General features: G+C 44.3%; 1 protein-coding gene across 1 annotated transcript; it reads right to left on the bottom strand.

Moving 5' to 3' along the window:
* Positions 1–843: 843 nt before the first annotated feature.
* Positions 844–13325, bottom strand: dusp22b (dual specificity phosphatase 22b). Its single transcript, XM_039003457.1, has 7 exons — positions 13196–13325; positions 11820–11853; positions 11556–11638; positions 10680–10729; positions 9430–9504; positions 1557–1728; positions 844–1309 (listed from the first exon to the last, which is right to left on the bottom strand). The coding sequence occupies exons 1-7, from the start codon at positions 13214–13216 to the stop codon at positions 1157–1159; spliced, it is 588 nt and encodes a 195-aa protein (XP_038859385.1). The 5' UTR covers positions 13217–13325; the 3' UTR covers positions 844–1156.
* Positions 13326–23350: the final 10025 nt, after the last annotated feature.

Genomic DNA, 23350 nt, shown 5'->3' with positions numbered 1-23350 from the left:
AAATGTTGTATTTCATTTATATATATATATATATATATATATATATATATATATATATATATATATATATATATATATATACATTTGAAAAAAAATCTAAAAACCTGTTTTTGCTTTGTCATTATGGGGTATTGTATGTAAATTGATGGGGGGGGGGAAACAATTTAATCCATTTTAGAATAAGGCTGTAACGTAACAAAATGTGGAAAAGGTGAAGGGGTCTGAATACTATCCGAGATGCACTGTATATAATTTTCATAATTTAGTTATATTACTTTTAAAATTGAATTTCTATTTAATTTTGTCAACCCTCCTGATAGGTGATTACAGTTTTACACTGATATGGTATATTTTAGTGGAGAAGAGTGGATTCATTTCATTAACAAATAGCCTACAATATAGCCTAAATTGGTTTTACTATGGCAATACTGCTGCCCTCCAGTGGTTGTGAAATGTGCATAACCTTAAGTATCAACTGGGTCTATTTCATAGACTGTATGATATATCTATTGGAGGTCTACACTATAGGTAAGCTGATGGGTAAGCTACAGACAAATTAAATGTAGTTACTTTTCAGAACTAGTTGCACTCATGTCCAGCCCTCTCTATCCCTCCGATGCTGACAGTGAAAGGTGGCTGAAAAGGTTGTTTTTACTGCTGTCATGCAAGGCTTCCTTTGCATTAGACAAACAGGAAATAGACCCGAAACAGAGAGCACAGAGAATGTCTTTCTGTCATCACATGGCATCTGACAGCACACACAGCAGTTAATAACCAGTTAATCACACAGTGACTTGAATCCTTTTATTATTGCACAAAAAGCTGACATGGCTTCAAGAAGAAACAAATGACATGGTAACAATATTATACATTTTCAAGATTTAGAAAAACAAGTACAAATACAGAACGTGGTATACATAGCTATATACATAAAATAGGGGTAATGAAACCAGTAGTATTAGCCATAATAAAACATCAATAAACCTTCTCAAAATGGTGCATCAATCGGCCCATCCTCCCCCAGTCTTCTCCAGCAAAGGGACAACAACAGAGAGACTGGTCCAACGGTGTACTGACAGAGAGAGAACCCCCCCCCCTCTTGGGGCCAGAGTGGTATCATCCCACAATGCAAGACTTAAGACCTGGATAAGGGGTCTCAGGTACCCTGCAATCCTGGAGGGGTGGGCGGCTCAATATTCACCTCCACCGCCACCCCGTTGGGTTTGAGACTCCTTGTCAACAGGATGCGGATGTCGTCCTCGTCATTGAAGGGACTCTCTTTGTACTCCTGCCGAAGCCACTCCCTGTACTGGAGAGACAGACAGCAACATACAGTATGTCAATATTCTTGTCTGTTGAGGCAGCTGTATTCTCTTCCTCAAGTAACTACAAGGCTACTCCTCTCTCTGAAGGATTTAATGCTTAACACATACATTTTTTATGATAAGAAACTCCTTTTTATTGAACTTCCATTCCCTCCAAGAGTGCCTGCATCTCTTACACTGTCACATGTACCTAGACTGACATTTCCCCCCCTGTCCTCCCTCTGTATTGACCTGGTCAGCGTGAGTGGTCTCAAACTCCTGGAGCTGGCGCTGAAACCCCAGGTTGGGCCCAGCGCAGGGCCGAGCCACCCTCACAGCAGCCAGAGCCTCCTGCCAGCCCAGCCCTGTCACTGTCATGATGTAGGCCACCACCAGGGAGACACTCCGAGACACACCCGCCAGACTACATGGAGAGAGGAATGGATGGTTAACCTCTTAAATGTAATGGCAAAATGTAGATTCCCGCCTAAATAGACTTACCCAAAAGTAACTGCTATTCATGTGTAATTACATGATTCTGACATGCAAAAACGTTGCATATTTGGAAAGAAGACACCTGGGAGATTATGAGGAAATGATCAGAAGATAGATAGGAGTGACATAGTTCAGAATACACAAGATCAAGCGCATCCAAAATACGTTTTTTATTTCTTTATTGACAAGCTATAAGTGAATAATTGATGACTAGAGCTGAAAACACATAAGATGGCTTCCACAACATGTGAACAATATCAGAAAGCAAATGGGATTGATACACCTAACAACTAGAAATGGGAATATGTTTTAGTAAGTGGTGTCAGGTGTGGACGTTTCCAAGTGTCCCTAAACCTCTCCAAAGTGGCATATGTCTGTAAATTGGATCATTCCAGTGCTAGTACATATTTGCAATCCTTAAATGCTATTTGTTCAGTATAAAAACACAATGTCTACCATATCAACCTCACTCAAACATTGTGGTGGTGTTATGGGGTACCCAGGGTACATTCAAGTGCCCTTTCAACCTCTCCAAAGTGTCCGAATGTGGTAATTGCACTGTTTTTGCACACTGGGGGTGCCTAAAAGTTATTGTTCTTTATAAAAACTACATTTCTTAAACACCATCCTCTCTCAAACATTGTGGTGGTTTCGGGGGAGATACAGGTGATTCCAAGTGTTTTTGTAGCCTCTCCAAAGTGCCTGAACGTTTAGCCTAGACATATCCAATGTATTGGTCCCACATACAAATGAACTGTTTACAAAAACAATATAAAAGCAATAGATATGCATAAAAAATATATAAAAATGTCTTCATCAAACACAAACTTGGTTACACACGTGTCTTTCACAACAAAAAAAATCTGAAATAGAAATAAGCTGAACTATTTACAAATGGCATTCGTGTTCGTTTCACACCCCAGGTGTACATTTTTACATTTACATTTTAGTCATTTAGCAGACGCTCTTATCCAGAGCGACTTACAGTAGATTGCATACATTTTTATTACATTTTACATACTGAGACAAGGATATCCCTACCGGCCAAACCCTCCCTAACCCGGACGACGCTATGCCAATTGTGCGTCGCCCCACGGACCTCCCGGTTGCGGCCGGCTGCGACAGAGCCTGGGCGCGAACCCAGAGACTCTGGTGGCGCAGCTAGCACTGCGATGCAGTGCCCTAGACCACTGCGCCACCCGGGAGGTACGTGTAGATGATTAGATTTCACTTTCAGCGTAGCTTGTGCATGTCATGATAGTCTTTGAAGCAGTCCCACTCTGCCAGGAAACAAAAAGCGAACTGGCATATCGGACAGAAGATCTGGCATTTCACCCCCCCCCTATGTTTTGTGCAATGCTTGCAGATCTTCCTTTTGTCTTTTGGCATGTGTGTTGGATAGTGGCACTCACTGTGAGGGGGGGGGGGGGGGTCTGTGGTGGTTGTGAGGTTGCTTTGGGCCCCCAATTCAACACCAGCTGCTGTTGGAAGGCCAACTGGGAGCGAGGGGTTTGACCTTTGCTTTGGCCATCTGCTTGTGGAGAATAAAAGTATTTACTGTAGCAATGTCCACAAAGTGGTAAAAAAAAGTATTATACCACTTCCTGGTCTTGTGGAGGACCTGGTAGTAGCCTATCAGAGCATCAGATAGGTTGACACCCCCCATGCTGGCATTGTAGTCCTTCACAGAAACAGGAATGGGGACATTCTTCCTCACCCATCACCCATTGGCATTTTTCACCCTCCTTGAGACATGGTCGTTACTGAATGCCTTATGCTGTGTCGTGAGCATAGTTACTTCCCTAACAGCTTGTTAGTCCTGATCCAACGTTATGGCCCCCCTCTCCGCTGTCTTTTCATGTTGTTTACCTTGGTCTTGGGGAAACCGATTCTGTTAGGACAAATGGTGACACGAGGTCTATGAAAACTATGGGACTAGAATAACAATTGTCCACAAAGAGCTTGTACCCACCGCCAAGTAAGGGGAAGCCCATCAACTGCATAACAGAAATTGAATAATGTGTCCCTGAACAAAGGGGGGGGGGGGGGGGGTCAAAATCAAAAGTAACAGTCAGTATCTGGTGTGGCCACCAGCTGCATTGCTGTGAGATGTTACCCCACTCTTCCACCAAGGCACCTGCAAGTTCCCGGACATTTCTGGGGGAATGGCCCTAGCCCTCACCCTCCGATCCAACAGGTCCCAGACATGCTCAATGGGATTGAGATCTGGGCTCTTCGCTGGCCATGGCAGAACACTGACATTCCTGTCTCGCAGGAAATCACACACAGAGGAGGGTCATGTCAGGATGAGCCTTCAGGAAGGGTACCACATGATGGAGGAGGATGTCTTCCCTGTAACCCACAGCGATGAGATTGCCTTCAATGACAACATGCTCAGTCCGATGATGCTGTGACACGCCCCAGACCATGACGGACCCTCCACCTCCAAATCGATCCCGCTCCAGAGTACAGGCCTCGGTGTAACGCTCTTTCCTTCGACAATAAACGCAAATCCGACCATCAACCCTGGTGAGACAAAACCGTGACTCGTCAGTGAAGAGCACTTTTTGCCAGTCCTGTCTGGTCCAGCGACGGTGGGTTTGTGCCCATAGGCGACGTTGCTGCCGGTGATGTCTGGTGAGGACCTGCCTTACAACAGGCCTACAAGCCCTCAGTCCGGCCTCTCTCAGCCTATTGCGGACAGTCTGAGCACTGATGGAGAAATTGTGCATTCCTGGTGTAACTCGGGCAGTTGTTTCCATCCTGTACCTGTCCCGCAGGTGTGATGTTCGGATGTACCGATCCTGTGCAGATGTTGTTACACGTGGTCTGCCACTGCGAGGACGATCAGCTGTCCGTCCTGTCTCCCTGTAGCGCTGTCTTAGGCATCTCACAGTACGGACATTGCAATTTATTGCCCTGGCCACATCTGCAGTCTTCATGCCTCCTTGCAGCATGCCTAAGGCACGTTCACGCAGATAAGCAGGGACCCTGGGCATCTTTCTTTTGGTGTTTTTCAGAGTCAGTAAAAGGGCCTCTTTAGTGTCCTAAGTGTTCATAACTGTGCCCATAATTGCCTACTGTCTGTAAGCTGTTAGTGTCATAAGCTGTTAGTGTAAGCTGTTAGTGCCTAGACCACTGCGGGTGGCGCAGTGGTCTAGGGCACTGCATCGCAGTGCTAGCTGCGCCACCAGAGTCTCTGGGTTCGCGCCCAGGCTGGGCTGGGTTCGCGCCCAGGCTCTGTCGCAGCCGGCCGCAACCGGGAGGTCCGTGGGGCGACGCACAATTGGCATAGCGTCGTCCGGGTTAGGGAGTGTTTAGCTGGTAGGGATATCCTTGTCTCAGTATGTAAAATGTAATAAAATGTATGCACTCTACTGTAAGTCGCTCTGGATAAGAGCGTCTGCTAAATTACTAAAATGTAAAATGTAAATAACGACCGTTCCACAGGCACATGTTCATTATTTTTTTAAGGTTCATTGAACAAGCATGGGAAACAGTGTTTAAACGCTTTACAATGAAGATCTGTGAAGTTATTTGGATGTTTACGAATTATCTTTGAAAGACAGGGTCCTGAAAAAGAGACGTTTCTTTTTTTGCTGAGTTTAGATGAAAAAGTTCCACGTGTAGGCAGAGGCTGAATCGGCTAGCACAAAGAGCTTGTTGCCCCATTTGGTCTGCTTATTTTATATATCGCTTCAAGCCAATTCAAACCTTTGAGGCAACCATGCGCTCATCTATAGATAGATTTTGAGCAGGCTGGAAGTAAGTTTTGCATACCTCCACCATGACATTATACAGGGGCTTGACTCTTGCAAGACGATCATACCCTGCAGTCCCTTTCTTCTGGTCATTCTCCTGATCCTTTTGTGGGTCACTCATGTGAATAGTATGGTTAATGGCCAAGAATCGAGTTTCACTCATGATGGAGGTGGGGAACTCAAACCGATTGAGTGGGGACTTGCTCCAGTTGTCAACTAGTCTTGATACCTTTACCAGTTCCATGTAAATCACCAAGGAAGTGTAGTTGAGCATGTCACCCAAGATGACAGGTTTTCAGGACATCTTCCTTCCCCCCTGCTGCTTCTTGTCCCCATACTTGTTGGTATTAGTAATTAGTGTTCCCAGTAAAGAGGTTGTAAAGTGGAGCTGAAACAGCTGTAAGGGGCTGTATGTTTCATCACTAACCAACTGTGGGCCTTGGGTTTAAACCTAAATTGTTCTGGTTCTTCATCATCTTCAAAGACCGTATGCCACCTGTCCTCAGTTTCCTCTCCCTCTGTTGTGCTGCTTCCACTGCCTCTCCCTCTGCCTCTGCCTCTTCTCTATTGAGGCCTAGATCTCCTCCCTGCCCCCGCACCTCCAGATGAACTTGCACAGAGGGGACTGGTGCCAGGGCCTGCAATGGGGGTGGTAAAAGAGGAGTGGGGTCTTTGTGGAGTAGTGGTAGTAGAACCATCAGACGGGGTGATTGACACTGCAGTGAGGGTGGTTGAAGAGGAGTGGGGCCTTTGTCGAGTGGTGGATGTAGAACCATCAGACGGGGTGATTGACACTGCAGTGAGGGTGGTTGAAGAGGAGTGGGGTCTTTGCGGAGTAGTGGTAGTAGAACCATCAGACGGGGTGATTGACACTGCAGTGAGGGTGGTTGAAGAGGAGTGGGGCCTTTGTCGAGTGGTGGATGTAGAACCATCAGACGGGGTGATTGACACTGCAGTGAGGGTGGTTGAAGAGGAGTGGGGTCTTTGCGGAGTAGTGGTAGTAGAATCATCAGACGGGGTGATTGACACTGCAGTGAGGGTGGTTGAAGAGGAGTGGGGCCTTTGTCGAGTGGTGGATGTAGAACCATCAGACAGGGTGATTGACACAGCAGTGGGGGGTGAAAACCTTGACCGTCGGGGGCGCTTGCAGGGAAGGGGTGGCTCCCAAAAGTCATCATCCAAATCTTCTGCATCCTCCACTCTGTGGTGAATAACATGAAGGGACATATTGTTGTAAGACACAGAATTACAGTTGACTAAATTTACAAAACGACATTACTGTAAAGTAAAAACACCAAGCCTAAACTTTATCTGTACAGTGACTCTCATAGAAGGTGTGAAGCACACACACAATGCAAACAGTAACACTTTGGAGACAAAGACAGAGGTGAGAACCACAAATAAACAATGGCCATGAGAGTTTAGTGGCCTCTCCAAAGTTACAAAGATGAAACTTAGAACAGCAAACAGTGAACTAATATGAAACATAGACAATAACTACTTTGGAAATATATAACATTGAAATGACTTGTTACATAGGCCTATGGTAACTAAATCCAAAGCATAAAAAGCAGAAAATTAGTAAAAAAAACAAATAGCTATAGTAAATATATAGTCATGAAAATAATTTACTTACAGATCTAAAAGTGGATCCAATCCTTCTAGAAAGCAATCTTCGTCGGCCGAGTCGAAATCTTCGTTCCCCTTGATCCGAGTCCGACTCCAGTATTTTATTCAAAGCTTCTATGTCGGTATACTTATTCATAGTTGCTTTCTTTTTAGGTTTCTGTTCGATATTCTTAGTTTTTACCTTTTTTTTACCCCTTGAGAAGCATTTTATGCTAAAGTGATGAAATCTGTTTACAATGTAATGTAGCATCGTCTCATCTCTGAGCCAGGTAGCAATAGTTCGCATTACGCATAAAAGGTTCTAGGCCTTGCTTTGTCCCACCCAGGTCAACTGCATATCCCTGGAAAGCTTACCTCATTGGCTACAAGACTGTCAAGGTGCCATAGTAGCCAATTCCCTGTGTAATGGATGCCTGCTGTCATATTTTTGATGCGCAAAGATATAGTCACTCGGTGGACATTGGACATTCGATCTTGCCATGAAGTCATACATCATCAGATAACATTGGCAATAAGCTAGATTTGTTCCTACCAACCTAAGGATTAATTTCATACGCCCCATGTAGCGAAAACACAGACCAAATCGAAGCTTACCTTGTAAGACCCATGAGGATTTGGCATGGGTCCCCAGATCTTCAAAAGGTTCTACAGCTGCACCATCGAGAGTATCCTGACCTGTTGCATATGGCAACTGCTCGGCATCTGACCGTAAGGCGCTACAGACGGTAGTGCGTACGGCCCAGTACATCACTGGGGCCAAGCTTCCTGCCATCCAGGACCTATATAACCTGGGGCGGCAGGTATCCTAGTGGTTAGAGTGTTGGACTAGTAACCGGAAGGTTGCAAGATCGAATCCCCGAGCTGACAAGGTAAAAATCTGTCGTTCTGCCCCTAAACCCACTGTTCCTAGGCCTTCATTGAAAATAAGAATTTGTCCTTAACTGACTTGCCTGGTAAAATAAATATAATAGGTGGTGTCAGAGGAAAGCCCATAAAATTGTCAGAGACTCCAGTCACCCAAGTCATAGACTGTTTTCTCTGCTACCGCACGGCAAGCTGTACTAGGACCAAAAGCTTCTACCCCCAAGCCATAAGACTGCTGAACAATTAATCAAATGGCCACCGGGCTATTACATTGACCCCCCTCCATTTGTTTTGTACACTGCTGCTACTCGCTGTTTATTATCTATGCATAGTCACTTCACCCTTACCTACATGTACAAATTAGCTCAACTAACCTGTACCCCCTCACACTGACTCGGTACCGGTACCCCCTGTATATAGCCTCGTTATTACTTTGTTATTGTGTTACTTTTGATTATTTTTACTTTAGTTTATTTTGTAAATATTTTCTTAACTCTTCTTGAACTGCACTGATGGTTAAGGGCTTGTAAATAAGCATTTCACGGTAATGTCTACACTTGTATTCGGCCCATGTGACAAATAAAAATTGATTCGATTATGATTTGTTTGATGAAAACGTTGTGTAAAATAAACATTTTGACTCTCGGCACTGGTGATCAATAACAGTAGGTCACAGGCAGATGAATAAGATATCTGTCCCGGCTTTTGGTGTTTATCAACGTATTCCGTGTTTATTTCGTTTATGCTTCACAACGCTAACCGGAATGTAGGTAGCAGCCATCTTGAAATGAGGTTATCGGCTCGGCCTGCCCTTATAAATTCGTATGCCCATATATGGTAGTAAGTCACACCAAAGATTTGAAGGCGCCGATCAATAGCCAAGATACTCAGCTTTCCGCAGACATCCTGGTTTTGCAGATAGGGGCTACCGTTCTCATACCAGCCTGAATTGAATAAAACAAATCAAATAGGGTCCCCAAATATGGGGACTTTACATTTAAGAGGGAGAGATGGATAGGAGCCGGCATGGCCATGATAGAGATAAAGGGCATGGACATCAGCAGGTCATATTAATAGACAATACATTTACTTGAATTGGAAGTCAAAGATAGAGGCTGTGGAGGCAACATTAGAACATTTATATAAAGGAAGGGTCTTCTGTATTTCTCAGAAGACCCTCACCAGAGATACCTCAAATAATTTAACAACACAATACATTCAAATCAAGATTGTTGTTTGGGGAAGTTCAAGAATAGCTTTCTGTGTTATCTGTCTATGTGCTGCTTACCATAGTCACACATGGGTTCACTTGTGAGCACTCAGATTAACCCAGAGATACAGTAACAGATGGACAAATTAAGAAGTTTATGACTCACCAGTGGACCAGACAGCCCTCTCCTTTCAGCCGGGACTCGTGCATGAACATAATGCTCTGTTTGAAGTGCTGTGTCCTGAGAATGACACACATACAGGTTATGTATAGTCATAAGCAGGTCATAACACAATAACAAACCAGTTACCATTGCCACAATGGTAACAACATTGTTTCTGTTGTGGAAGACAAAAGAAAATAGGACAAGTAACATTAAAGTTAACAAAAAAGCTGTAAAACGGGCCCTCCACCCCAGTTATAGAAAGTGGGGGGATGAGTGGGTAACGACTCATAATGCTGAGAGGAGAACGACTCATAATAATGGCTGGAATGGAGTGAATGGAAAGGTGGAAAAACACACATGGAAACCATGTGTTTGATGTGTTCGATACTATTCCATTTATTCCGTTACAGCCATTACTATGAGCCCATCCTCCAAAATTACTGTGCCATCAGCCACCTGTGGTGTGCGAGCAGTGAAGGGTATGGGTGAGGGGAGGGCCGTAGGGGTGAGCATGGGTGTGTTCTTCTTCCATCCATCTATCCTCCTGACAGGACCAGGATGAGCAAGTGGTGTCTGTCCATCTCTGGCTAGCCAGGGCCAGTTTAACATTTCACCTGCAGGTTTCACACACCTTGCTGGAGAGGCAAGCTGTGGGAGTAACAGGGGAGTTGACAGCGACATCTGGGTGCCTGGGTGTTAGTGTGTGCGTGAGTGCGTGCGTCTTTTTGGGGGGTGTTATAAAAATAGAGGCGCAGTGCAGACGGACGTGGCAACTCATAGAGAACCAGAGACATCCTGTTCGTTCCTGCATAGAGGACCAGGCCACCTGCACTCTATACACTCAACCAGAGGAAATGTGTGTGTGCATATGTGCATGTATTTTTACAGCATCTATCTATCCACCTATTTATGCATGTATATGTTGATATGTCGGTGCTCAGTACATCTCTGCATGTTTTTTGTCTTAATCCTAATGAGTAAAAAGCATTCCATGATTTCTCATTAGAGAAATAAGAAGCTGAATCGCCTAGTCAGCTGGTGATTTATTCAGTGCTTTGATTCACAGTCAACTGGTGAGCATGTGAAGCCTATCATTTTCATATCAGGAGAACATGAACTAGAGACGCCCACACAGAGTGTGTGTGCTGGATAGAATGGATCTGACTGGTCTAGTCTGCTTCAGTCCGGTGCTGTTCTGTTCTGTATGGTAGACTTGTGTACTGTGTGGTGCTGTGTGTTGGGGTACTTACAGGTTTTGTGTGGGCAGGTCTGCTGCTGAGATGCATAGATAGGTAATCTCCTGCAGGAAAACATACAACTGTTATACGCTCTAACACAATTACAATCTAATAGGCAAAGCATGCCGACAGGATCGTTGTAAACACCACTCTGTACACACTATTACATAATGCTCTCAGTCTTACAAGTGTGTCTGCAAACAATAAAAACCATTATGTAAGCTTACACACCAGGTCCTATCCTATAGACTGTGTTTCTGATGTGGTGATTGCAGCTGTAGTGAGGAAGTAAAGGAATGGGACAGACTGTGCTAGTTTCTATAGGGAGTAGTAGAATATGAGAACACCAAATCCCACACAAGCTAGAGCCAGAGCACTGGGTCAGAAACTAAAATGAATACTCCTCTCTACCGCCTACACCCTCCCACAGAGCTCATACAGGCTCCAACAAATGATTTCTATTGATGTAATGTGAACCTGTTTTGTTTGGGATGGGGCCTAGTCTAATATTACACACTAAGCCACATTCCCATACTGCTGTCCTGAATTACCTGACAGACTGGTCCAGGGGCAAACATATACCATGCTCTTATGGGAAGAGCAGTCATGAGGACTGACATGGGGACTGTCAATTTATTTGCTTAACCAAACTGTGTCCTCATTTTTGGATGCAAATCTTGATTTGTAACATTAACATCCATCTAAATTGGATTTTGAAACTGGATTTTGTGTGTGCGTATGATACAGACAAGCATTAAAGAACGTGTGTTAATGCATGTGTCAGGTGTCATTAGATCACGTACATTCATATAATATAATGCTGAAAGGATGTCTGATGCGGTATTTAGCCATTTTGATCTAGCGAATGGTCCACAATTGTTTTCTTACCGGCAGGATAGGGGCTGCACTGTCATGGATGGAGAGGATGTGTGTGATGTTGTTCCTTGCTAACTGTTCCCTGTCCCTCGCATCTAAAGGAAAACAAGTATTGAATGACAAACACATGAATCATCTATTAAATATTCATAGAATGTTCTCAAATATGAATGTGCAACTGAAATGTACTGGAAGGGAAAATGGTGAAGGGGTGTCTTCATTGGTCTTATCCTTCGCTCAAGCCTTTGACCAGTACAGCTGGGAAGAAACACTTACCTTTGAAGTTTCCCAAGTACAAGTCAGGCAGGACCTATGGGAAGGTAAGCATTGAATATTATTGTGTGACCTGTTGTTTACATTCACCAGTGTTCTTAAACCTGACATAATTACAACAAGCATTTCATTCATTACACAAATAACTAGGCTAAGCAACCATATTACTACTTAAAACACAAGCCCCTGGGCCTATACACCTGTGCCACTATTAACAGCAAAGACGAAACTCAAATATATAGCCTGTGTTCTCAAGGAAAGACAACATGGAGGTGCAGAGACTGTATATTTAGTTTGACACCAAATACCAGAGGCGAGTGAGCTCACATAACCGACACAGTTCACTCTGATGCCACACAAAATAATAGCGATAATAAGACATGTTAATGTAGGATCTGTGTGTGTGTGTATACTACCATTCAAAAGTTTGGGGTCACTTAGAAATGTCCTTGTTTTTGAAAGAAAAGCAACATTTTTGGTCCATTAAAATAACATCAAATTGATCAGAAATACAGTGTAGACAGTGTAGTGTTGGAGTGTGCCCCTGGCTATCCATAACATTCCCTTTTACTTGAGTCACTGGGTACTTTTTCATCCACTGTGTATGTGTGTGTATGTGTGTGTGTGTGTGTGTGTGTGTGTGTGTGTGTGTGTGTGTGTGTGTGTGTGTGTGTGTGTGTGTGTGTGTGTGTGTGTGTGTGTGTGTGTGTGCCTGCGTCCCTCATACCTCTCCTCCCCCATCTCCAACCCAGCTGGAATAACAGTGATGAGAGGTGCAGAAAGCTTTTCCAATTGAAATGAGTTGATGACACCTGTTGTGTACACCAAGTACCAAGCCAACATTTGAGAAGGTCAATTGCTAAAGTATCCATGATGACATGTAGCCTACTGTATGTGATAAGACACAGCAATGCATTACACCCATAAGTAATATCAGCAAATGTAGCATGCTTTGATCATTTTCAACAGAAATCTGTCCAATGTGTAGCCAAGGAGTTGGACTGTAAAAGCACAACGCCTACACACCGGGTGTGTCTACTTTGATAGACAGCTAGAGTCATTAAAGTGTACAGTGTACAGTAGCATACATACAGCGACAAACAGACACTCTTATGGCAGATGGCCTGAAGTGCAATATGGTATTATGCAATACCAACACCGATTCAATAAATTAGACGTAATACGTGTTCATAACACCAATAGAACACACTATTGCACTTCACTTCACGCATTAAACACATTTGACTACACGCGTTTGATTGACATTCTATATGCATTGAAACCCCCTGTCTACAGAACTACTGTAGCCTACTCAGCGACCTTGCGTAAACTTTGCTTTAGGAGCGCATGCATAGGCTGTATATCAACGAATAACATACCTTATTGAGCCCATTACCCATTCTAAACGAAGAATTCTGTAAAACCAACAAATGGAAATTACGGCATTTATTGTTGTACTCTTGTTTCGAGAAGTAGGTCTCCAACGGCTTTCCCACGAGCTCCCCAAATTGCGAGCGATCGAGGACTCACACAGTCTGCAGCAGCGCTGTTCCATAAAGCTCCCGATGTTTTCAATGCTTCCTGGGATATGTAGTTTTTGCTTATCTAGAGAGGCATGGTCTCTGTAAATGAAGGATGGCAGGCCTACGCTTATTTTTATATTCACCATTTTTATACAGTCTATGCCATAGACTCTATGGGTAGGCTTCACCTACAGTGGGCTCCAAAATGACTAGCACCACTGACTGGCAATGGACAAACAATACTTAAAAATATATAAAAAATATAATTAGAGATAAACTCAAAATACCAACTTGTGAGAAATACTGTACATTATTAATGTTTCAATGGAACCAACCAAAATTATACAATTATTTAATACAAACTACATTTCACCAAAATCAAGGTTTCATAATTATTGGCACTCCTCACTTAGTACTTAGAGCAACCACCTCTGGCAAGGATAACAGCAAGGTTAAGTAACACATTTGGAGGGATTCTGGACCATTTCTCTACACAGATCCTTTCAGGATCCTTCACATTTTTGGGTTTCCGCTTATCAACTGCCCTCTTCAACTCAGCCCACAGGTTTTTGATTGGATTGACTTGTCACAGAACCATTTCTGTGTGGATCTTGAGGTATATTTTGGGTCATTGTCTTGTTGGAAAGTCCACCTACGGACAAATCCCAGCCTTCTGGCAGAGGCGACCAGATTGTCAGCCAAAATTGCCTGATACTTGGTGGAATTCATTATGCCATCAATCTTAACCCGTGCCCCTGTACCTCTGGAATTAAAACAGCCCCAAAACATCACTGACCCACCACCATATTTCACCGTGGGTATGAGGTGCCTCTCCTTGTATGCATCTCTGTTTCGACGCCAAACATGCCGGTGCTGTATCTGACCAAAGCACCTTCTTCCAGTCATAATTGAAATGACGTTTGGCAAACTCCAAGCACTTGCGTCTGTGTCTTGGGGTCAGAAAGGTCTTTCTTCTGGCAACCCTTCCAAAGAGCCTATGGTTGTGGAGGTGGCATCTGATGGTGCTTTTTGAAACCTGGTGACCCCAAGACGCCACCAAGGCCTGCAATTATTTCACAGTGATTCTTGGGGGTTTTGTTGCTTCTCTCACCATCCTCCTCCCTATCCTGGGGGGGAAAATGCATTTCCGTCTACCCGTGAAGCTTTCAACTGTTCCATATTTGTTTTAAATAATTGCCCTGACAGTGCTCAGTGGTATATTCAATCATTTGTGGATCTTCTTGTAGCCATTACCAGATTTATGAAGGTCTATGACCATCTGTCTCTTTTGAACTGCCAGATATTTTGTTTTCTTCATGGTGTTGGATGACAAAGGGATATTACATGCATGTTACCTCATTTTTATACCCTAATGAAACAGGAAGTGATGTAATGGCTCAATATAGTTCCTTAAGACTTAGATAAACTTAAATAAGTCGAATTTAATTCCTGGTTTAATTTTGGTAGATGTTATTTACAATAATCTTTAAGGGTGCCATTAATTGTGAAACCTTGATTTGGAGGACATTGATTTTAAATTAAATCAATAAATTATTTTGGTGGGTCCCATTGAAACATTAATAAAGTACAGTATTTCTCACATGTTGGTATTTTGAGTTCATCTCAATAATTATATTGTTTATATTTTTTAAAGTATTGTTTGTGCATTGCCAGTCAGGGGTGCCAGTCATTTTGGAGCCCACTGTATAGGTAATAGGCATACAGTCAAAGATCTCTCAACTCATGAATGAAGGAATGGACATAGAGTTGTTTTCTCTAGGGTCAAAACAAAAGTATTCTAATTTCACGACATACATACTCATTTTGGGTAAAAGCCACTCACTCAACGTTTTTGTTTATCATTATTTTTTTTATTTCGCCTTTATTTAACCAGGTAGGCCAGTTGAGAACCAGTTTTCATTTACAACTGCGACCTGGCCAAGATAACGCAAAGCAGTGCGACAAAAACAACAACACAGAGTTACACATGAGATAAACAAACGTACAGTCAATGACACAACAGAAAAATCTGTATACTGTGTGTGCAAATTAAGTAAGCAGGTAAGGCAATAAATAGGCCATAGTGGCGAAGTAATTAAAATGTAGAAATTTACACTGGAGTGATATATGTGCAGATGAGGATGTGCAAGTAGAAATACTGGTGTACAAAAGAGCAGAAAAACAAAAACAAATATGGGGATGAGGTAGGTACAGTTGAAGTCGGAAGTTTACATACACCTTAGCCAAATACATTTAAACTCAGTTTTTCACAATTCCTGACATTTAATCCTAGTAAAAATCCCCTGTCTTAATTAAAACCTTTTGTCAATAGGGGGTGCTATTTGCACTTTGTAATAATTTCGTTCCCAAATTAAACTGCCTCGTACTCAATTCTTGCTCGTACAATATGCATATTATTATTACTATTGGATAGAAAACACTCTCTAGTTTCTAAAACCGTTTGAATTATTTCTCTGAGTGAAACAGAACTCATTCTGCAGCACATTTCCTGTCAGGAAGTGAGATTTCTGAAATCGAGGTCCCTGTTCTAGGGTCAGTTTATAAGTCCCCATGTAAGCTATGGGGCTACATGCACTGCATACGCCTTCCTCTAGATGTCAGTAAGCGGTGAGAATTTGAATGGAGTGGATTGCACCATCTGGGGGACTATAAAAGCTCATGGAACGGAAGTACCGTTCTTTTCAACGGGGCGCCTGGCGCAAGAGGGACATCACAATGGCGTCCTGCAAAAGCTTTCGTTTTAGCAGTTCTATATCTCCGGTCATGTTTTTATTCGTTATAGGTGTTAAAGACATCATAAGGTAGTTAATTTAAACCGACTTATAGCAGTTTATATCAGTTTATTGCGATTTTCTGGGATTTCTTTGTGACGCGCTATCACGAGTTGGACACCTCTCCAGTGGATGGCTATCGTTAGCTGCTATTTCTACAGGAGAAGAGGACATCTTTCAACCAAAAGACGATTGTTCTGGAGAAAGGACACCTTGCCCAAGATTCTGATGGAAGCTCAGCAAATAGTAAGCAGTCTTTATGCTGTTAATTCGTATTTATGTTGACAAATGTCAAATAATAATTCCGCCATGAATTTCGGTGCGGTCTCGCTTTAGCGCACGCTGTATTGCGCAGTAACGTTAATTTTAAAAATCTAACACAGCGGTTGCATTAAGAACTAATGTATCTTTCATTTGCTGTCCAACCTGTATTTTTTTAGTCAAGTTTATGATTACTTATCGATTAGAATAGGTGCCTCTCCAAGATGGCGCCGGACAGATTGCTTGAAGTTTTGGCCACTAATCACATTGTATAACCACGATTTGTGCCGCTAAATATGCACATTTTCGAACAAACCCTATATGCATTGTGTAATATGATGTTACAGGACTGTCATCTGATGAAGAATATCAAGGTTAGTCAAAAATTATATATCTTTTGCCTGTTTGTTACGATCGCTAACCTTTGCTGCTGGTAAATGGTGTTGTGTTTCTGGCTATTGTGGTAAGCTAATATAATGCTATATTGTGTTTTCGCTGTAAAACACTTAGAAAATCTGAAATATTGGCTGGATTCACAAGATCTGTGTCTTTCATTTGCTGTACGCTGTGTATTTTTAAGAAATGTTTTATGATGAGTAATTAGGTAATACACGATGGTCTCTGTAGTTATTCTAGTTGCTTTGGTGAGAGTTGTGATGGTGGCTGCAATGGTAAACTATGATTTATACCTGAAATATGCACATTTTTCTAACAAAACATATGCTATACAATAAATATGTTATCAGACTGTCATCTGATGAAGTTGTTTCTTGGTTAGTGGCTATTTATATCTTTATTTGGTCGAATTTGTGATAGCTACTGATGCAGTAAAAAAATGGTGGAGTAAAAAAAGTGGTGTCTTTTGCTAACGTGGTTAGCTAATAGATTTACATATTGTGTCTTCCCTGTAAAACATTTTAAAAATCAGAAATGATGGCTGGATTCACAAGATGTGTATCTTTCATCTGGTGTCTTGGACTTGTGATTTAATGATATTTAGATGCTAGTATTTACTTGTGACGCTATGCTAGGCTATGCCAGTCAGCTTTTTTACTGATGGGGGTGCTCCCGGATCCGGGTTTGGGAGTAACTAGAAGGTCTTAAGTCAGTTAGGATCACCACTATATTTTAAGAATGTGAAATGTCAGAATAATAGTAGAGAGAATGATTTATTTCAGCTTTTATTTCTTTCATCACATTCCCTGTGGGTCAGAAGTTTACATACACTCAATTAGTATTTGGTAGCATTGCCTTTAAATTGTTTCACTTGGGTCAAACGTTTCAGGCAGCCCTCCACAAGCTTCCCACAATAAGTTAGGGGAATTTTGGCCCATTCCACCTGACAGAGCTGGTGTAACTGAGTCAGGTTTGTAGGCCTCCGTGCTCGCACATGCTTTTTCAGTTCTGCCCACAAATTTTCTATAGGATTGAGGTCAGGACTTTGTGATGGTCACTCCAATACCTTGACTTTGTTGTCCTTAAGCCATTTTGCCACAAATTTGGAAGTATGCTTGGGGTCATTGTCCATTTGGAAGACCCATTTGCAACCAACCTTTAACTTCCTGACTGTTGTCTTGAGATGTTGCTTCAATATATCCACATAATTATCCTCCCTCATGATGCCATCTATTTTGTGAAGTGCACCAGTTCTTCCTGCAGCAATGCACCCCCACAACATGATGCTGCCACTCCCGTGCTTCACGGTTGGGATGGTGTTCTTCGGCTTGCAAGCCTCCCCCTTTTTCCTCCAAACATAACAATGGTCATTATGGCCAAACAGTTCTATTTTTGTTTCATCAGACCAGAGGACATTTCTAAAAAAAAAAGTACGATCTTTGTCCCCATGTGCAGTTACAAACCGTAGTCTGGCTTTTTTATGGCGGTTTTGGAGCAGTGGCTTCTTCCTTGCTGAGCGGCCTTTCAGGTTATGTCGATATAGGACTCGTTTTACTGTGGATATAGATACTTTTGTACCTATTCCCTCCAGCATCTTCACAGGGTCTTTTGCTGTTGTTCTGGGATTGATTTGCACTTTTCGCACCAAAGTACGTTCATCTCTAGGAGACAGAATGCGTCTTCTTTCTGAGCGGTATGACGGCTGCAAGGTCCCATGGTGTTTATACTTGCGTACTATTGTTTGTACAGATGAACGTGGTACCTTCGGCCGTTTGGAAATTGCTCCCAAGGATGAACCAGACTTGTGGAGGTCTACAATTTATTTTCTGAGGTCTTGGCTGATTTGTTTTGATTTTCCCATTTTCCCACTAAGTTTGAAGGTAGGCCTTGAAATACATCCACAGGTACACCTCCAATTGACTCAAATTATGTCAATTAGCCTATCAAAAACTTCTAAAGCCATGATATCATTTTCTGGAATTTCCCAAGCTGTTTAAAGGCACAGTCAACTTAGTGTATGTAAACTTCTGAGCCACTGGAATTGTGACACAGTGATTTATAATTGAAACAATCTGTCTGTAAACAACTGTTGGAAAAATTACTTGTGTCATGCACAAAGTAGATGTCCTAACCAACTTGCCAAAACTATAGTTTGTTAACAAGAAATGTGTGAAGTGGTTGAAAAAGGAGTTTTAATGACTCCAACCTAAGTGTATGTAAACTTCCTACTTCAACTGTAGTTGGTTGGATGGGCTATTTACAGATGGACTGTGTACAGCTGCAGCGATTGGTAAGCTGCTCTGACAGCTGACGCTTAAAGTTAGTGAGGGAGATATAAGTCTCCAGCTTCAGTGATTTTGCAATCCGTTCCAGTCATTAGCAGCAGAGAACTGGAAGGAAAGGCAGCCAAAGGAGGTGTTGGTTTTGGGGATGACCAGTGAAATATACCTGCTGGAGTGCGTGCTACGGGTGGGTGTTGCTATGGTGACCAGTGAGCTGAGATAAGGCGGGTCTTTACCTAGCAAAGACTTATAGATGACCTGGAGCCAGTGGGTTTGGCGACGAATATGCAGCGAGGACCAGCCAACGAGAGCATACAGGTCGCAGTGGTGGGTAGTATATGGGGCTTTGGTGACAAAATGGGTGGCACTGTGATTGACTGCATTCAATTTGCTGAGTAGAGTGTTGGAGGCTTTTTTGTAAATGACTTCGCCAAAGTCAAGGATTGGTAGGATAGTCAGTTTTACAAGGGTATGTTTGCCAGCATGAGTGAAGGAGGCTTTGTTGTGAAATAAGAAGCCGATTCTAGATTTCATTTTGGATTGGAGATGCTTAATATGAGTCTGGAAGGAGAGTTTACAGTCTAACCAGACACCTAGGTATTTATAGTTGTCCACATATTCTAAGTCAGAATCGTCCAGAGTGGTGATGCGAGTCGGGGGGCGGGAGCGGGCAGCGATCGGTTGATGAGCATGCATTTCATTTTACTAGCATTTAAGAGCAGTTGGAGGCCACGGAAGGAGTGTTGTATGGCGTTGAAGCTCGTTTGGAGGTTTGTTAACACAGTGTCCAAAGAAGGGCCAGATGTATACAGAATTGTGTGGTCTGCTTAGAGGTGGATCAAAGAATGACCCGCAGCAAGAACAACATCATTGATATATACAGAGAAAAGAGTCAACCCAAGAATTGAACCCTGTGGCACCCCAATAGAGACTGCCAGAGGTCCGGACAACAGGCCCTCCGATTTGACACACTGAACTCTATCTGAGAAGTAGTTAGTGAACCAGGCAAGGCAGTCATTAGAGAAACAAAGGCTGTTAAGTCTGCTGATAAGAATACGGTGATTGACAGAGTCGAAAGCCTTGGCCAGGTCGATGAAGACGGCTGCACAGATCTGTCTTTTATCGATGGCGGTTACGATATTGTTTAGGACCTTGAGCGGGGCTGAGGTGCACCCGTGACCAGCTTGGAAACCGGATTGCATAGCGGAGATGTCATGCACAAGCACACCCACTGTTTCTTGGCCACATAGGGCTCTCAAGGGGTGGTCGCGAGAGTGCTCAGGTAGGTGTTAGGGGTTTCCATTGGTGCTACTATGGTGGAGAGTCCAGACCAGGTCTCCACCGTGCGTATTCCCCCTGAATATGCCGATTTGGCTCTCGCCTTCTCTAAAAAGAAGGCGACTCAACTACCACCTCATCGACGGGGCGATTGTGCGATAAATCTACTGGTAGACGCTGCACTTCCTAGGAGTCACGTGTATCCCCTCTCACATGCGGAGACAGAGGTTATGGAAACATATGTCTCCGAATCCCTGCGTCAGGGGTACATTCGGTCCTCCACTTCACCCGCCTCCTCAAGTTTATTTTTTGTGAAGTAGAAGGAGGGAGGTCTGCGCCCTTGTATTGACTATCGGGGTCTGAATCAGATCACTGTGAGGTATAGTTACCCGCTACCGCTCATAGCCACAGCGATTGAGTCTATGCACGGGGCGCGCTTCTTCACCAAACTAGATCTCAGGAGTGCTTACAACCTGGTGCGTATCCGGGAGGGAGACGAGTGGAAGACGGATTTCAGTACCACCTTAGGGCACTATGAGTACCTCGTCATGCCGTACGGGTTGATGAATGCGCCATCAGTCTTCCATGCCTTTGTAGACGAGATTTTCAGGGACCTGCACAGGCAGGGTTTGGTGGTGTATATTGATGACATTTTTATATACTCTGCTACACACGCCGAGCATGTGTCCCTGGTGCCCAGGGTGCTTGGTCACCTGTTGGAGCATGACCTGTACGTCAAGGCTGAGAAGTGCCTGTTCTTCCAACAGTCCGTCTCTTTCCTAGGGTATCGCATTTCCACCTCAGGGGTGGAGATGGAGAGTGACCGCATTTCAGCCGTGCGTAATTGGCCGACTCCCACCACGGAAAAGGAGGTGCAGTGGTTCTTAGGGTTTGCCAACTACTACCGGAGGTTTATCCGGGGGTTTGGTCAGGTAGCGGCTCCCATTACCTCACTGCTGAAGGGGGGCCCGGTACGCTTGCAGTGGTCAGCTGAGGCGGACAGGGCTTTTGGTCACCTGAGGGTTCTGTTTACCTCCCGTGCTGGCCCATCCAGATCCCTCTTTGGTGTTCATAGTGGAGGTGGACGCGTCCGAGGCTGGGATAGGAGCTGTGCTCTCTCAGCGCTCGGGTACACCACCGAAGCTCCGCCGCTGTGCCTTCTTCTCGAAGAAGCTCAGCCCGGCGGAGCGAAACTATGATGTGGGGGACCGGGAGCTGTTGGCTGTCGCCAAGGCCTTGAAGTTGTGGAGACATTGGCTTGAGGGGGCTAGACACCCTTCTCTCATCTGGACTGACCACCGCAATCTGGAGTACATCTGGGAAAGCGAGGAGACTGAACCATTGCCAGGCAAGGTGGGCCATGTTTTTCACCCGTTTTGTGTTTACCCTTTCCTACAGACCAGGCTCCCAGAACGTTAAGGAAGACGCATTGTCCCGGCTGTATGACACAGAGGAGCGGCCCATGGATCCCGCTCCCATACTCGCCGCCTCCTGCCTGGTGGCGCCAGTAGTGTGGGAGCTGGATACAGACATTGAGCAGGCGTTACATGCAGAGCCCGCTCCCGTCCAGTGTCCCGCTGGGCGTCTGTACATCCCGTCTGCTGTTCGTGACTGGTTGATCTATTGGGCCCACACGTCACCCTCCTCTGGTCATCCTGGGATCGGTCGGACAGTGCACTGTTTGAGCGGGAGATACTGGTGGCCTACCTTGGCTAAGGACGTGAGGGTTTATGTTTCCTCCTGCTCGGTGTGCGCCCAGTGTAAGACTCCGAGGCACCTTCCCAGAGGTAAGATACACCCCTTACCCGTTCCACAGCGGCCTTGGTCGCACCTGTCGGTGCATTTTCTGACTTATCTTCCACTCTCACAGGGTAAAAACGCGATCCTGGTCACTGTGGATCGTTTCTCTAAGTCCTGTCATCTCCTCCCTCTGCCCGGTCTCCCTACGGCCCTACAGACTGCGGAGGCCTTGTTTACACACGTCTTCCGGCACTACGGGGTGCCTGAGGACATAGTGTCTGATCAGGGTCCCCAGTTCACGTCTAGGGTCTGGAAGGCATTCATGGAACGTCTGGGAGTCTCGATCAGTCTTACTTCAGGGTTTCACCCCGAGAGTAATGGGCAGGTGGAGAGAGTGAACCAGGATGTGGGTAGGTTTCTGCGGTCCTATTGCCAGGACCGGCCGGGGGAGTGGGCGGCGTTCGTGCCCTGGGCCGAGATGGCACAGATCTCACTCCGCCACTCCTCCACTAACCTCTCTCCCTTCCGGTACGGTTCTGGCGCCTTGGCATCAGGGTCAGACCGAGGTTCCTGCGGTGGACGACTGGTTCAGGCACGCGGAGGAGACATGGGAAGCCGTCTATGCTGCAGGAGTTCCACCGTCTTCGTCCGGATCGCCCTGCGCCTCGCCCTCCGGGTCGTCCCCGAGGCCGGTGTGGGGGGGTACTGTCACGACTTCCGCCGAAGTTGGTCCCTCTACTTGTTCGGGCGGCGTTCGGCGGTCGAAGACACCGACCTTCTAGCCATCGCTGATCCTCTTTTCATTTTCCTTTGGTTTTGTCTTGTCTTCCATCACACCTGGTTCCAATCCCATCAATTACATGTTGTGTATTTAACCCTCTGTTCCCCCTCATGTCCTAGTCTGTTATTGATTATTCTAAGTGCTTGTGCACGTCTGTGCGTCGGGTAATGTACCCATTATTTGATTGTTCTGTTTTCTGGTGGGTTTTTTGTTATTAAACTGCGCCGTTTGGAAACACAGTTTTTGCTCTACTGCGTCTGACTTCTCTGCCGCCAGTACGCAGCCCATACAGGAGAAGGTACGGTGGGATTCGAAATGGTCGGTTATCTGGCCTGTTATTAATTACAGGACTTATTATTTTGGAGATGAGGCAAGCAGTGAGATAGATACTGCAAACTTATTTTTATCTGTCTTCACATAAACCATAATGTATATATTGTTGAATAATTGCAATCACATATCATGACCAGAAATAACATAT

Source organism: Salvelinus namaycush, chromosome 11 (genome assembly GCF_016432855.1).
Source record: "Salvelinus namaycush isolate Seneca chromosome 11, SaNama_1.0, whole genome shotgun sequence".
Taxonomy (NCBI): Eukaryota; Metazoa; Chordata; class Actinopteri; order Salmoniformes; family Salmonidae; genus Salvelinus; species Salvelinus namaycush.
Note: the sequence above shows the minus strand (reverse complement) of the source record. Positions and strands in the feature narration are given on the sequence as shown.